This window comes from Temnothorax curvispinosus, unplaced genomic scaffold (genome assembly GCF_003070985.1).
Source record: "Temnothorax curvispinosus isolate PA1 unplaced genomic scaffold, ASM307098v1 QBEX01001498.1, whole genome shotgun sequence".
NCBI classification, from domain to species: Eukaryota; Metazoa; Arthropoda; class Insecta; order Hymenoptera; family Formicidae; genus Temnothorax; species Temnothorax curvispinosus.
In genome coordinates, this window is record NW_020211278.1 from 2,038,219 (window position 1) to 2,055,886 (window position 17,668).

General features: G+C 41.8%; 1 protein-coding gene across 1 annotated transcript; it reads right to left on the reverse strand.

Annotated features, from left to right (window-relative positions):
• Nucleotides 1-257: 257 nt before the first annotated feature.
• On the reverse strand, nucleotides 258-16,890 carry LOC112464497 (tyrosine-protein phosphatase non-receptor type 9). Its single transcript, XM_025031509.1, has 10 exons — nucleotides 16,437-16,890; nucleotides 12,310-12,543; nucleotides 12,135-12,224; nucleotides 11,848-11,988; nucleotides 5,962-6,225; nucleotides 5,329-5,726; nucleotides 5,005-5,244; nucleotides 4,708-4,858; nucleotides 4,422-4,629; nucleotides 258-4,309 (listed from the first exon to the last, which is right to left on the reverse strand). The coding sequence occupies exons 1-10, from the start codon at nucleotides 16,467-16,469 to the stop codon at nucleotides 4,080-4,082; spliced, it is 1,989 nt and encodes a 662-aa protein (XP_024887277.1). The 5' UTR covers nucleotides 16,470-16,890; the 3' UTR covers nucleotides 258-4,079.
• Between the last annotated feature and the right edge of the window lie 778 nt (nucleotides 16,891-17,668).

Below are 17,668 nucleotides of genomic sequence, written 5' to 3' on the forward strand. Positions count from 1 at the left end.
ATTGCAAGTTTTATTAAGTTCATTTGTATATTCGTTATAACAGTTATATTAAATGTCTTTTTTGATTAAAAAAATTGACTTGTTTTACTTTCTTAAAAAATAATTCTTAAATAATAATCTTGTTAATAATTAGAAAGGATGATATAGATGATACGAATATCTGCAAAAAACAATAAGTATGTACATACATTTACATACTTAGTGCGCGCGCGCGTTTCTATTATGAGAAATAATTTTTAAGTAACAATAAAACACCAGAATTTGTACCATTTATATTTGCAATATATTAAATAATTATTAATTAGATACAATGTGTGCGATAGTAATTTAAAGTCATATCATTTCTATATACACTTTTCTTTTCTTCTTTCCCTCGCTGCTTTACTTTCTCCATTTTCATAATATTTTAACAATTTTTTTCTTCACCTCGCGAGAATCTTAATTATTATGACACGTATTGCATACACCGGATATACACATAAAACATTGGCTTTGTCTATTGCAGCTCTTTCCGCTTTTTTCGCATTAATTGTCATACAAAAATGGGCGTCTATCGCGTTAAATAATTAGTCGATTATATCAACCCCCTTCCGTCAATATTCCTTGATACAGAGACGTGTAATATCGATGACGAATCCTCAAGGTCTACAAATAGCGAGTACGTTACAGGTGCAAATTACCGAAACAAATCGCAAGACGTAGCAACAATCGTACAAGTTCGCAACTTAAAACGCGTTGAAGGAATGAAAGTCGGAATATCGGAAGTTTGCGAGTTTACAGTCCACTTCGCGTAACATTTGCATATTATTAGCATTAGCATATTCTTACATCCTCCCCTCTTAATGAACCTCTTTCGCTTAGATTTTATCGTGACGATCGATTAAGTCTCATCTTTATTCTCGTTCAAGTCATCTATTTGCATTCATAGGGAAAGGTGGACGATAAACCCCAACTATCCGACGGACTTACGCCGGCAAAGAAAATCGATTTAGCGAGAAGAGAAGAATCGCGAATATTTAATGAGGTATAATACTGTTGAGTCGATTACTTTAGACTACCTACCCTCAGTTCCAAAGCTTAACACACGCACTCGAGTGCGTTCGCGTATATATTACGGTACAATTACACTTGGTTTATTTACTCCGCGCGTTAATTAATCGTTCCGTTCGTGAGTCCGTTACGAAAAACTTTGGTACCCGTTCTGACAACTTTCACTGACGCATACGGGTTCGTCGCTTGATACGTCGTTAACAGATTACGATACGAGGGAGGCACACGCAAAAATAGCTATAAAATCGCACTGTACATTCACACTTAATCGAGACGGTCGAACACCAAATTAGATTTCTATTTCTTGCGCTTTGTACAAAAGAGACCCCCCCCCTCAAAAAAAAGATGAAAAGAAAGAACGCTAAACGAATGCCACTGTTAAGAATGGAGATTGAGAAATACATGATAATTATGTGCGTATATATACATCACATGGAGATTGAAACCAATTGATACAATAAATAGCTAGGATAAATACAAAAATGATAATGCTTGATTATAATAATAATAGATTACGTAAACGTAATAACGTAGTAAACGATAATCAATATCGGTAATATGCCCTTTGTAGGTAACCTAAGAGTAGGAGGAACTTATAAATATTACGTTGAAGTATCGTTAACTTATTTAAACGTGACTAAGCTTCCTTGCGGTACAACAGCGCCTACGTGTTTCGTATAAAAGTCGAAGACGTTCTTCAACAATTCATTTGTTATACCGTTCTGCCGAAATAAGACCTTAAACGACGCTCTCCGTGAAACTATAGAATCGCACAGGGTGTTCGGAAATTCGTCTTATAAAACGCCACAGCGGAAAACTTCGCGGAAAACCGAAACGCTCGCGATTGATCTCCCGCAAACGTTTTTTCACTACAACGCGTTAAAGCACGTTTTTCCGAACACCTTGTGTACTTGAAAATAGAAAAATCCCAGTCAAGGGATTCCGCATCCTACACACGTTCATCGGTCTGATACCAATTACGTCACTATATATACCGTGTGTCTTAACACAATATTAATAAATTATTACAAATCAGTTAGTAGATATTATATATATATACGGCGGTTCGGCCGTACTGTGATTATGCCGCGAAAAATTTAGCTCAGCGTGATTAGAAATAGAAATTAGCGTAGTTGGCAATGGCAGTACTTGGAAGAATAGAGATACGAAATTTTCGGAGACTTCTACCGACTATCACAATGCTTTACAATACTAATAGCCCACGATAAAGTTCGTAATTCATTAAACATCGAGCGACCGGTGCAAGAAGACTCGTCGCTTACGTCGCAGCTTCCTTGCAGAGGTCTCGCACACATTCAACGGATAAACGATTCGAGTACTTATTGGATACGAGTAACACAGATCGGACACAACGTTTTTAACATATATCCAAGGTTACACGTACACACTTAAACTTCGTAATAATCATAATCAAAAAACAATCAAGAGATTTCGAAGTAGCACTATTTGAAACTCTTTGCGTGCTTCTTGATCATATTATCGGGATGAACATCGCACAGAACCAAAGACACGCATCTCGCAATACCTTGGAAGTATGAGACATATCTGAAGAATAATTATGTCATAGTTACATACAAAATTAATTTGTATTTAAATCGCGTATCGTCTAGAATGTTATAACGCGTCTAAACTGTTTTTCGTATTCCGTCAATTGCGTCTTTTTCTTAATTATTATTATTAAATTGTAGTATCCGTTAAAGGTAAAATTTACATAGTCATCGTGTGATGAGATTTTTTTTTAAACCTAGATTTTAAAATGTCTTCAAACGTTTGATGCTTGCAAGTATACACGATTTTTAATCGTTACGATTTTCATAATGAAGCGTATATGTATATATATGTATATGTATAACTATACATATACTTATATGTATATGTGTGTTTATAAACATATATTTATATGCATACATATAGTTATCGGATGAACTCGAAGTTTATTCGACTAAAGTAAAGGCTTAATTTAATTTTTAAAGCCTTGTACTTGTTAGGCTTCGTCATTTTTAGTCGCGTCGGAAATTATTTAATCTACAACATGATCCCTGATTATTAATCCCTGTAAAACGGAATTTTTCCCGCGCGATTGTATATATAACCAAATTTTACGTACATTAAAAAATTTCGGTTTTCTAAATTTGTGCAACAGATAATCTTTGGTTACCCAAAAACATCTATCAATATGTTGGTTACTTTCTAAAATAATCTACATTTCCGTAAGGCAGAAGCCGTTTTATCGTATGTTATAATACTTCTAAATCTCAAAATCTTAAATAATTGTGGCTATATCATGGCCACTGTCAAACCACATTTGTAATAATTTGTGAACTATATAATGTATATAATCACATTTATATTTTTCATATATTTTCGAAGTTTTATATATATATTTATATTTATCGGTTCCTTCTCTTTCAGCAAGATCGACAATTCAACTCTCTCAAATTGTTTAAAAATCTCTCATTTCCGTATCATTGTTGCAAAAATAAAAAATTATAATTCATCGATTATAGGATAATATATCATAGATATAATAAATTAAAATATTTAGGCTACATGACAAGTATAAATTTTTAATTTTGTGATTAGATTTTATTTCGTGATAATTAACTCTTAAAGAATTTAAGTTGTAATTTTACATTTGAGAGAGTTAAAATAGGATCCAAAAATGTTTGTGCCAGATTTTTATACTAGTAAAATATTTCTTTGATCAGTGCCTTTTGATGCACCTTTACATAAAATTTGTCAGAGCACGAAGAGCAGGAATGTGTAATATTCTCTGTTCGCTTACTTGACATTGAAAAAGAAAGATCAATTTCCGGCTTCATAGGAAATTTTATAATTTAAGACTGACGTAATAGCGAGAAGTCAATCATTACATCGATGGATACGATAGCAAAAAATAACTTTCAGTCGTTTAAGGTAGAAATAGGCTATTTTAAGGATAGTGTATATATATATACGCATACTCAGGAAGAACATCAATCCGGTACATGATAGAACTCGTTACTCTCTTAGTCAGAATCCTCTTCGATCGGTGGAGGTAACATGGAGAGATGCTGCGCACTGAGCATCCCTTTGGAAAGTGCGTATTCCGCCAAAGCACTATGGCAAAAGACGTACTGATCTGGCATTTGAATACTGTAGGCCCTCTGTGCTCGGATCTTCTCGACAGTTCCTCGTATGTCTACGGTTCCAGTGTCCTCTAGTCGCGATATGCAAATGTCCAAGGTGCAAAATGTGCCTGGAAACCCGCCAATTTAATGTAAATCACATGCCTTAAAATTTTTACGTCTCGGGAAAGAACAGCGCTGGCAACTAAATTATAATTTTCGTTGCAAAAAGCTTCTCTCTACCTGTTCTTCCGATGCCAGCGCTGCAATGTACAATTATAGGTGGTCCTCGAGGATGTCCGGCCCATGTGTCTCCCCTGCTAGCGAGTAATTTACTCTGCTGTTGCCTGACTAAGGACAAGAACTGTAGTAAAGCTTTAGCCGATTGAGGAACACCGTAATCTGGCCACACTGTGTAACGCATATGGCAAACCTCCCTCGTCTCATCAGTCTGAAATAAGACAAATGCAACATAAAGAAACGATAACATTTAATAATCAAGCAAAAAGAAATGTGTCAAAGTACATACCTTATTGTTTGTAAGAAGAAGCATGGATACTGTGTAATCTGGATTTGTATCGACTTCGAGGGTGGTCACGGTGAAGCCACCCGCTTGTACTTCATCACCTGGTTCCGGACCCCAATACTGTGCGCACTTTGTACGCCCTCTTTCCACCACTCTGAAACAAGGACAATACATTTATGTGAAACTATAAAGTTATGTATAAAGTTTCCAACACAAAATATGATGAAAATTGTTCAGAACTTTATATATCATGCTAGATGTAGTCAAATTTTCTAAGAATGCACAAGTAAAACAATTTACCTCGTAGTCATGACGACGACTAATGTTTGCTGTTCCCAAACCATCCTCCAGAAATCACCGCAGGTTTTCGGAAGAGGACCCTGAGTACTGATAAACGCGTTCTTCTGCTTATAACCGTCAACGAAATTCGCATTTATGTAATCAGACGTCGGATCTCCGTCTATTTGTGAAAGGCAGACTCTGCTGTGGTCGTAACAAAGCACATCGGTGTAGCGATTCTTTGATTGATTAGACCTTAACCTGGAACGACCGACAAAACGATATATTAATTAACTCGAATGAGACTAATGTATCGCGCAAACGCAAAATATTGCTATTACGCACTTTGCATTATTAAATGAACCATCCGGCGGTCTCTGTCTAATTTCCGCGTATTCTTCTATGAGACCAGCGCGTCCTCGCGAATGCATATCCGCTATAAATTGCTCCATAGTGACGGCTTGAAGCCCAGGGTCGCCGTGAAGACTGTCATCGTCGCTAAAACCAGAACTAGCTGAGGACGGAGGCTGAACTGGGGATGGCGCCTCGTCGGTTCCGATCCAAGCGTCAGCATTCGCGGTGATCTCGATGTCGCCGATATTCGACACGCCATTTTTCACTTGTTTGTTCTTATCGATTATAGGACTAGTCGAACTACTGTGCGTTGTAGTTCCATTCGGATTTTGATGAACTGTATTATCGTTCGCCGTGGGCGACACAGGAGTATCTACTCTTGGGGTGACCTAAAACACCATAAATATACAAATGAGATAAGAACTGTTGTAATTTTATAACATTCGATTAATGATAGAATCCTTCTAATAATTATGTGATTTGAATAAAATATTTTACTTCTACGTCAGTATGTCTAAATAAAAGTTTCAGAATTTTTTATATTTTAAATCCCTTCAACATTCGCGCGTTATAAGGGCGAAAAGAATGACTTACGGCGAATTTAAAGTTGCATCAAGCACTTACCTCACACAGTTCACCCCCGCTTCGGTTCGTCATGGATTTAAGACAATGTAGCAGCCATGCTTCATGCTGTACCTCCAACGTGCCGCCTAAACGATGGGGTAATGATTCTCGTGGGATATGCAACGTCAGTTGAGGGATGGATACTGTGAACACGCGGTCCCTCAGCTTTTCACGAACGAATAATCGAAGGATCTTGAAGGGCGCCTTGAACCACAACGGCGCCGTCACTATCAGAACCTTTTTTAATTTTGCCGGGTAGCCACCCTGAAAAATTGATGCGAACAAAACATGAATAATTTGCCGGCATTTTTCATTAAGCAAATTAGAAAAAATACCCCGATAAAGATTCTATCAATATCCAGTCATAGCAGATTAAAAAATTAAAGTTAATAAGTAAAAAAATAAAAAAATCTAATTAATACCAATTTTACATATTTGTTTACTTTATGCAGTAATGTTTTTTGCGTGCAAGAAATTCCATATTAATGCGGCATCATTCTTATTTCATAATTAAATATTTTATTACAATCGAGATGGTTATTAATTTATAATTCTTAATAAATGTTTAAAACTATTATTATTAACCCTATAATGCCCCCTGGGGTCCAGCGGACCCCAGACCCTTTACAATGATATATTTTCAAATGTTCTTGCCAAAAATGGAGCTCATGCTCCCATTGATGATAGTTGAGTGATTGACCTACCCGTTTGTACACTTAGCAGTATTCTACTTAATTTTTTATACTATGTTGAAATTGAAATTTTAACAATATAAGCATTTTATTCTCTTTTCTAAGCCTTGAACAACATTGAAAATAATTTTCATAATTAAAGATTTAAAAAATCAATGAGTAAGGAGACATTTTTCATGCTGGGGTCTTTTAGACCCCTCATTTCATTTACGAGATTCTTGAGAAGTGTGGCATTTAAGGGTTAATTAAACCTAAATAAACATAAATTATTGTCATTAATTAAACATAAACTAAATGATTTCTAATTTAATAATCGACTTTAATTTATAAATTCGCTATCATTGAATTAGGATGTAAAACCTTCGTTTATCGGAGGAAACTTTCAAATTTTTTATGATAACGAGAGAACGCTAGCAGGTAGTATCGCGCACGAATCCTACGATTCCGCGTGAATAATTTCTAAAAACACGATTGCAACGATTGCTCGACCTTTCAAAGACATCGCAATAATAGAACAGGCCATATATCGCACATTGGCGAATCGGCCGCCAACTATAGAATCACGTACGCGACGCGGAGGGAAAACGATTTTCGTGCGAAAAAAGCGCGACCGCGTCCCTTTAATCAGATTATCGGAGAATCGGAGAGTGTCCCCAAGGAAAAAGAAAGAGAGATATACACATATAATGTATATACATATATAACATTTTCCTCGCGCGAGCTTTTCGCGTGTAATCGGCGGACGTGCCGTCGGACGTAATACCGAAGCGAACAAACGCGCGCGTTTCGCGTTTCCCCAGGTATTTCGTAACGCGGACAAAACGCAGGAAACCGAGTAACTTAACCCACGGGGTACGGACCGGAGGGCGGAAGTACCGTAACGCCAACGACGTCAGCAGCACAGCACCACCACCACCAACACCACCACCAACCACCAAACCACCACTACCGTCGTCAGTGGCACGTAACAGCCGCTACGTATACAATAAACGTCATCGAGGCGCGAGGCGCGTAACGAGGACGGGGCGCACTGGCGCGATTCCGTGTTCCGGGAAGAAATCACGTCCGCGACGCGGCGTTCCGCGAGGCTTGCGTTACAATTTTAGGATCGCTCGCTTCTCTCTCTCTCTCTCGCGCGCGCGCGTCTCGAATTAGCCCGCGGAGTCTCTCGCGCGCGCGGCGCGCTTATTATTCCGGCCGCGCACCGTATCGTCGAGCGAGACGCGAGGAGTCGCGCCGCGCGACAAATTGGCTGTCTCCCGTCGGACGGAACACGGTCGATCGATCCTCGGCTGACAGTCGAAATTTACCGTGAGCAGCAACGGAGGCAGCGGCCGCCACCGGACGACGCGGCTGATGTCGCGGGCATAATCAATCGGCCGGCCTGCCTTCGTCGCCGAATCCTCCAGGTAGTTTCGAAATCTCACTGCCGGCACTCGGTCGGGTTAATCGATAGCGCGAGATTAGCGTAACACCGGCGCGGGAGGAGCGTCGTCCGCCGCCGTCACCGTCGTCGTCGTCGTCGTCGAGATGAACGGAGCGACGTCGCCGTGTAAAAACGTCGCTGGCTGGCTGGCCTCGCACGCGAACAAGGACGCGATCGAACGAACGGGGGAGGGAAACACGAACGGGGCCGGGAGGGGAAGTAGAATCGGGTCGTCCGTATACCGTGTCCAAATGCGAACCGTGGTGGTCGCAAGGGGGTCACGACGATTACTGACCGACGTCGGCGTCGTCGCCGACGGTTTATCCGGAGCAGCGCCGCGGGAACGCATGCGCCGCGACGCGACGCGACGCGCCGTCGCTTCGCTCTCTCACCCCACACGCGACCCCTTCTTTTCACCACCGACATCCCTTACGCGAGAATTTCTTTTTTTCTCTCCTTCCCTCCCTCTCTCTCCCTCCCTCTTTCTCTCTCTTTCTCGTTACCGCCGGCAGCGGAGGTGCAGCAACCGTGTATACGCGGTGACGTATTGCCCCCCAGTGTCTCTCAACCACGCGGCTTCCGGTCGATCGCTGGAATTTCCCGATGCCTCGGGAAATCCGCGGCCTGGGTGAAGCTCGCGTGAGATTTTCGCGTATAACTGTTGACTAATTAATTGCAAGAGTTTCGCTGGTTTCAGCTTTCGTTTAATACATTGTCCGCCCAACGAATTGTATGAGTCTAACTCTATGTACACCACAAAATTTTAATTACATACAGACATATAAACATCTAATAATAAAATATATTGCGCAATATAATTTTTGTATAAATAAGATTACATCCCCAGGGATGTTATATTAAAAGAAAACAGCACACTTTTTACTTTACATTGTATCTATTTATGTTCGAAACTTTATATTAGATGACATTTATTTCTTACAAGCGTTTTAAAATATTCTCATAGCACCTGATCGCCACAGCAGTCAACGTTAAGATCGTCTCAGGTATCTCAAGATGTTACACGCTCGTTTCGTCGGCTGGATAAAATCTTAAGACCGATTAACATATCTGAGGCAATTAAGGCAATTCTGAATATATAAGATCGGACTATAAAAAACCGTCCTCAAAGTTTCATAGAATTATTCGGTGATCGATAATTACGACTGCTGTTAGAAAAAGACACGCCGACGGGAGGAGAAAGTTCGCGTTTCGATTCTCGATACAATTAATCAATTCGTAAATGAGAAAACGTCACAGTTTCCCTTATCCCGACTCTCTTATCGGTCGACGCTTCGCTTCGCGCCATCGTAGCGCGATATCGTCTCCTCTTTTTTTTTCGTCAACGCTCGACAGATGCGATTAAATCTGGCGGAGCATAAAATTGCGAATAGCGACCACGGAGAGAGAAAGAGAGAGAAAGACACGTCCGTTTAATCGTGAGCGCGCAGGATGCGCGCAACGCCTATATCGAATTCGACTGTTACGACTATAATTACGCGGGCGCAAATGTCACCGCGCACTGAAACCTTTGCAAAGGCCATTATCAAGCCGGGGCACCTTGGAAGTACGGTTCACCGCGCGATTAGGATCCGATTAAGTTGCGTGACGCGTGAAGGTCCTTCGCACCTTCACGCTCTCCCGATAACGAGCGACGATAATATCCTCCTCGGTGGTAAGAGAGATAAAAAAAAAAGAGACGAGTGGACCCCGTCTGCGATCGCCTCTTCGGATTATTCAATATTTTTTTATCCACGATTACGTGAACGATACATGACGTCGTTAGCAGAGAGGAAGTCTCCTCCGAGGAAACCTTTGAAAGTCATACCCTTACGCACTACTTCGACGCGCTTCGTCGCGTAATCGCGTATAATCCACCTTTTGCGAAGCGTGAACGCCCTTAAAGCGTCTCGCCGCTCTTTGAGCCGCACATCCACGTGCTGAGAGCTAAACGCGGAATTTGCGGCTCGTCGAGAAAGGAATCTAAAAGAAAAAAAAACCGAAGCTATGACGTATTATCAATTAACGACGTAACGTAACGAGCAGGTATGACGTCTTCGGGGAAAAAGAATATTTTTGCAAAGGAGCTTCACGCGAGCTAAGAGGATTGGAAATATTTTTATCCTTTGAGAACGACGAGGCACGATTAAATCATGCAGGAATGATCGATGACGTGAAAGTTAGTCAGAAAAAGAACGTCACGCGTGTGTGTATATATATATAATATATATTCGTATCTAATGACGGCATTAAAGTGACGCTTGCACTCGGAAGAGTCACGTGTATCGGTTACGTCGCGTATGACACCATTTTTTTTTACGTAAGTGGGCTGACCGCATCAAAGCGTTAACGCACGAGACTATTTCGACCGACCGGCGATGACTAATTGGGTTAACTTCAGCGACGGTAATAACTGTAATGCCGCACTCTACGCCGGACGAAATTGCACGCAACGTGAATGTTAATCGGGCCACGCACTTAGACGTCGCTAAATGGCACTTTGTACCCATGTGGTTCGCATAATTATTACGCTCCTTCTCGGAGAAATGGTTTCTTTTCTCTTCCAGGAGCGCGAAAAGTCCGCCGCTCTTAATTCGTCACTCTGGTACAAGACATCTGTCTCCGAGAAATTCAGGCCGTGAGTATAACGCCGTGCCACTTTGCAAATTCGCAATTAACATTGAAAAGAAAGACAATATCCTGTGAAGTGAAGTTTCTAACGATTAATAACACGATATTTGTATATTTATACAAATATGATAATACGTATCTCTTCGCAATTAGGTCTCGGGCTCTTTTTCACATCCGTGAGAAAATATTTTCGAGAAACCAATTATATATACAAACTTGTATTATAATATTCATGGTTTATGACATGTAGAAATATGCAGAATGCAATAACATTTATTTAGAAATTTGCAAAATGGCATTATTTCAACCGGCCTTTACACGTCGCTGTTCGAGATAGAATCTAAACGAATAGCTTTTTTTCATGCATCCGACATTTATGCGTGACAGAGCACCTCTGTCACGTCGGCGGGAGTAGAGAAATGAGACCGTGTATCGTTATACATAATGGACATACGCCGCAAGACTCATTCTCCTCTCACTCTCGATCACGATCTTTTCTCGCTTTCTAACTCCGAGCGGCAGTGGTGCTCCGTCTCGTCTGGACGAACGTTAAGTCGTTACGCGGCTTAATCATGTCGCACAAAGTATTACGCATAATTCGAGAGAAAACGGTGTGCAAATCGATGCGTAATGTACAGAGAAAATATCGGTGACATTGCTATTTTATCGTTTAATCCGATTCGTCGTGTCCAAATGCGGGGGAAAAAAAGAAAACGCGAGATTTTGCACAACGTTTCCGTGCGGCAATTTTGCAATAGGAAGTCGAGAAATTCTTGACGCATATTATATATCTCCTTGGTGAGAACAAGAGGAACTTCGCGCTTCCTGATTATTTAGGTAAGTCACGCGTAGTTGATTGTCCATTCTTCTTTTTTTATTCCCATCTTTTCGCGAGTTTCTCAAACAATTTTTCATCGATTTCTCCATACATTCGTGGAAAATTTATCTTCTCTACGTTCATGTTCATATTTTTAAATGCTTTTGTATATTTTAATCATTTGTATATTTTGTATATTTTAATCATAGTTTTCATTATTTTTAACGAAAATGCTAAAGTTAAATCAGATTTCGCGGTCTATTTCGGACAGATTACGCATGCATAATTTCCGACTAATATCTAAAATACATTCACCGACTTACCTTCAGAAGTGTCAGAATTTTCTGAGATAGGTCGTAATCAAAATTCTGATACTTGCTGTCAGACATGTCATAAATAAAAACTAGTCCATGCTTCTGCGTTTCTGCACTTTCAAGGGCAGCATCTAATTGATATACAACACCCTGAAAAAGATAAGAAAACTGGTTACTTTAATAATATAAGTTTCAAGAACCTGTTTTCTCTAGATAGAAAACTAGACGTTTGCAATTATAAAGAAGTATAATTCTTTCCTAATTGACGCATTAAGAATGCACTTTGTAAAACTTACTTGCAGAGTTGTTTGATGTGTAGTATTCTGTGGAAGATGCAAATGCGCTGTGAAAATAGCTATCGCTGCACCTGTTGCGTCTCTTGATGGCTGAAATAATTTAATACATTAATTCGCTTCAAGCAATGACGACAAAACAAAACGCATCTGCGTTAAATTGGTATTCTCGTCTTACCAGGACAGTAAATTTTCCTGTGTACAGTTCGCTGAGTAAAGGTTCCTGAGTAGGATGCAGGACTGCCAATCCCTCTCTCCTCCTAGTAGCTTCGTGCTGCTCGTACAAAGCTAAAGCTCGTTGAACCTCAAACTTCCGTGCCGCTAAAAACTTGACCGCCGTGCTCCAGGACACTGGCCCAGCACGTCTACCGGCTCTACATCTATTCACAGCTTCTATAAATTCTTTCGTAGCCTGGGAAAAGAAAGTATCGTACATGTATTTATGTATTTTTTGAGATTTTTGAGAAAAAATTTATAAAATTAATATAAAGATAAGTTGTAATTTTATATATATATACATAAAGATAAATTTTTCTATGTAAATATAAGTCGCAATATTTATGCCTGCGTTATTAAACGTACACATTGATGTATATACTTTCAATATTAACAATTTTCTCGTCGCCAATAATGCTCCTATTGATATTTCTCTCGCTTTAAATAATTTCCATGGAAATAAAAATATTTATGATAAAAACGAGTATTAATAATAGAGTAAAAAAAGAAAAAAACAATTTATTTATATCATAACGACGCTAGTACTCTGACATTTAAGAAAACACTTTTTTTCATTTTTTTCTATTTCGTTCTTATCACTCGCCTCAAGAGCAAAAAGTAAACATAATTATTCTATAAATACGTTATCACGTTGCTGAAATCAGCGCCGGATAACGAAATGTGCATTGGGCAATAGAATTGAACGCTCGCAATCGCTCAGCATCTTGCATAGTTGCACAATGTCAACCTTGAAAACCGGCGCTTCGCGACGCGGCGGGCAGGAAACCGCGAATTGCAATCTTTATCAGCGCGACCCGATCGACGCGAACGCACCATGTGCATATCTTGAATATTCGTCGACTTGTCAGTTCGTCAGCACGTAATGACTTTGTAATTAAAAAAAAAAAAAGAAAGAAAAGAAAAGGGCAAAAAATAGAAAGAGAGGGAGACGTTCGACTTAGGAATTTCGAAATTTAATACCACCGACGTCGAATTTCGCCGACGTAGGCATGTGAAAGAGGTATCTCCCTCCTTTCACGAATAGAAACGCGTGTGTTCTAATATTCGCTCTTAACCACTGGTGAAAAAAAAGTCGATCGAATAGAGGATAATTCGGGTTCGTCGAAGAGAACATTTGACCCAAATCGGAAACCACGGGCGGTTTTTATTAGCCCCCCCGCGTGAGCCGAGCTCTCGATCGACGTCCTATCGTTCGTATACAGGGACCACGAGATTACAAGACGACGGGGGATCGAGACGGGACGACGTCGATCTCGCCGATACGCCGGCGCATGAACGGCGGGCGCGACGACGACGACGTCGACGGCATATCGTTTTTACGCTATTAAAACGAGCAATGACCGTGGACGGCGACGCGTGAGCGTGCACGTACGTACACGCGCCGGGTATACTACCGATACGACTTCCGGTGTCCGGCTACCTCCCCACCGGTCATTTCCGTTATGCGCCAGCCGGCGGGGATCGGCACGGTGGCACCCGCGGTACGGGCCGCGCCGCGCCAGCCGGGCGCGTGTATCAGCCGGAGAGAAGTCGAGGAGAATTTTTAATGCCCGCGGATAGAGCCCTCCGTAGGGCCCCATCTCCACGGCTCGCGAATTCGCGCTTTAATTCACGCGAGTCGCTCGCGCGTAAACGCGAGACGGACAACGCGGCGCCGACCTCGTCACATTATTTCTTTCCCGGCGCGTTAAACGGGGAGGAGAGGCTTGACGACGACAGAATTAATCGCGTGGCAGAGCTGAACGAGCGAACCTGAAATTAACAATGCGAGAACGCGAGGGGAACGGCTTGGAAACGCATGCCCCCGAAAACGCGACGCGAATGAAATGTAGCGAACGGAGCGAATGTTGCCGATGCGTAGTTGATTATATGGTTGAGATTATCATTTTCGTTATAAAAAATAGAGGAAATATAAATAATCTAACGCATTTTTAGAATCGCTCATGTTGAGATTTACTTAAGTATAAACGAGAACGTTAATCGCGATTGTTTAACGCGAGATTTTTTAACGCAATCCCAGAAATAAAGAAGATTCTTGGTTTGAAAATATCTCTGGTTTCAACGTGGAAATCTTGAAATATTATGTTGAGTTAAACGAAGAAAACTCGCTTGAATAAAATCATTTTACACATGGTTTCAAGAAAAAAGTTGAAATTCTGATGAAATTATTAATTGCGTATATACGAAACGATGAACGCGTTAATATTTAATTATTGAGTACATAAGTTTCGATTTGACACTTCTTTTCTTCTGTGATATAGTTGCGACGGTGAAGAAAGGGTCGAGGGTATCGGTATCAATTAATCGACGCTGTCGCTCGGTTAACCTCCTTGAACGGAGGTGACTGCCTTTGTCGAATGAGATTATAATTTCTCTCTGTTTCCATGCGACGAGAGCTCGGGTTCGCTAAAAATATGTACGCGGCAGACGGAAATTGAACACCGCAAATCGATACGCGGGAAAATCTCGTTACCAAGAAACTCCGTCGAAGCTTCAAATCGAGTTTGCTCGCATCGGAGGTTCGTAACGTACAAATTATTCTCGTATCTATGCCGTTGCCGGCATTAAAATACACCTCGACCAGTTCTTCAGCTTGAAAAACTTGCTTTTGTAACGAAACCTCTAAATTTACATCCCTACAATCAATGAGAATTCAATATACTTACAAAATCAATAATGTAGAGCTTCTATTATTAAAATTCGCTATTTAAAGGAACGACGTTACAGATCGTAATTAGCGCGTTTGTATCAGTAATGTTTCCGTTCATTGAGAAAGTTAAAAAAAATGATTTGCCGTGAGGCAAAAAAATATATCGTGTAGCTCTCAATTTGAATACAATTTTCCATCTTGTTATACAATTTTCTAGCTTGTTAAACGAACAGCTAAGGCTTCTCCGGTTTATCGGCGACGTAAACGTTCCCGCAATTTTCTATCTTGTTAAATGAATAGGCTACGGCTTCTGCGGTGATCGGCGACGTAAACGCTTTTAATCGCGTTCCGAGAAGAATCAATGATTAGGTTTCTAATAAGCCATAAACGTCTCGTCAAACAGGAACTGGAGGAAGCTGTTTTTGCGCCGCGAGATTTAGCGTCACTCGACGTTTTATTTCGACCGCGCCCCGTACGTAGAATTCAAACGACTCGCATGCCGGGTGCATCGCGATCGCATCGTGCATCGGCGTGAATCTTTTAAAGCGTCGGAAGCCGGAACGCGAAGCGGAGCGGAGCGGCGGAATATCGACTCGCGTGCGCGCGCGAGACCGAGCGCGTCGCGTCGTTTCGACGGAGCGCGCTCGCGTTTCAAAATAGTCGAAATTTCCCAACGAGAGTGGGCCGCGTGGGCGTACCCACGAAGGAACCGGCCCGCCGGAAATGGAATTATTAACGTCCCGACATGTTCGAAACGTCCCGAATTTCCGGCCGCGCTCGCGCGACTCTCCTCGTTATAAAAACAATAAGGAAGGAAGTAGACTCGCGCCGCACCGTCGACGTCGGAAGAGACGGCGATTTCCGTAGCGTGTTTACGATCGCTATCGCGCGCGCGCGCTTGACGTTCCAAGCAACAAGCGATAACGAACGGGCAAACGAACGCAAATGGATGTTTATGTTCTCGCGTTTATGAGTCGCGCCTGCCGGAGTTGTCGGATTCCAACGATGATTCCCGCCTCCGCCTCGGGTAGGACGATCCGATTTCCGACCTTCACGCATCGCGGCGTTTCCACGGTCGCGGTGGAGACACACGGGATTCATTTTCGCGCCCGGCGAAGACCTTGGAGACTCCGAGCAGTCCAAGTTGGAGCACAATGCGAAGGCCGGAGTGGTCGTTCGCAATTCATCATCATCCATCCAATATCTTCTTCTTGTTCTTTCGTGATTCGAGGTGCATGACGACGACCACGATGGTGATGCCAATAATGATGATGTTGAGGATGATAATGGCGACGGCGGCGGCGCGCGGCCACGACGTGTCGAACCGCGCGGGTCTCGCTACTCTCGCTCGCGGTACTCGATCTACCTGCGGAGAGGAAGAGAGAGAAACGCTCGAGGCTCCGAAACGATTTACTTACTTGCTCCTGCTCGGCGGTTAACGTGGCTGCCATTTTGGGGCTCAGCGCGCTGACATGCCCGCGAGGACGAGGCGTGTACCACTAGAAGCGGAGAACGCGCGGGGCCGCGTCGTTTAAGGCTCCCCTAGGCCCTCGTTGTTTTACATCCAGTAGTCCCGGTGCCGCGCACGTACGTCCGCGAGAGGGACGAGCATCCTTGTGAACCGCTTTTCACGCACCGAGAGACCAACCCTCTCTCTTTCTCTCTCTCTTTGCCCGCCGACGCACTTGAATCCTTACAGAGCACGGCCACCCTCGGCGGCAGCGGCAGCGGCGGCGACGGGGACGGGAATGCTAGCGAGAAACGGTAAATCACCCCGGCGCACGACCATAGTTCCACCGTCTCGCACGCACTCGAACACGATTGTAACACTCTCCGCTCGGCGGGCCTCGGCTCGACTCGATCGTCCTCAGTCCTCCTCTCGGCGATCGCGCCGCCATCTTGAGGCGAGCGAGCGAGCGCCCGCGCGCGCGCGCATGCAGATCGCAGCGCGATCGTTGCGCTCGTGGTTTTTTAATTAATAACCCGATGGATTCGTAAATTAAATGATAAGATTATTTTTAATTCGTGACAATTTTTATATATGCGAATATTTTGCGTCAGCCGATCGTGACGTTCGTAAGATAAGAATGAAGAAATACGAAAGCGTCACGTGATACGCGTTATCACGATTAGTAAAGAAATTTGAAAGAGAAATTGAGAAATATTTGAAAATAAAGATTTCTTAGTTATGCGCATTTTTTTTCTTCGTTAAGTGATAATAACTGTAATATGAGATAAAATTATAATATAAAATTATTATAATAAATTTCAAGTTGTTTGATGTCTTCACTTGTTGATAAATCGCCAATCCCTCTCCGCAGGAAGATTCTGACAAGACGCCCGTTTCTCACTCGATTGCAATGATGTAATATTGTTATGTTGCAAATTTAATGCAAAATTAAATTAATTCCATTTCTGTTCAACGAAATCAAACGCACTTATCGCGTTGACAATTATAAAACAATTATTTCCTCAAACAAAAAAAGTGTTCGTCGACAATCAGTACGTGAAAAAAATACACATTTTTGTTGAACGGAAAAATCCAAAATTATTCCTACGCGTCGAAAGCGGTCGTAATCAGATTAAAAAAAAAAAAAAAAACATGAGCGAATGGAAACTTTGAGAACAGATAACAGACTCCTACTTTATC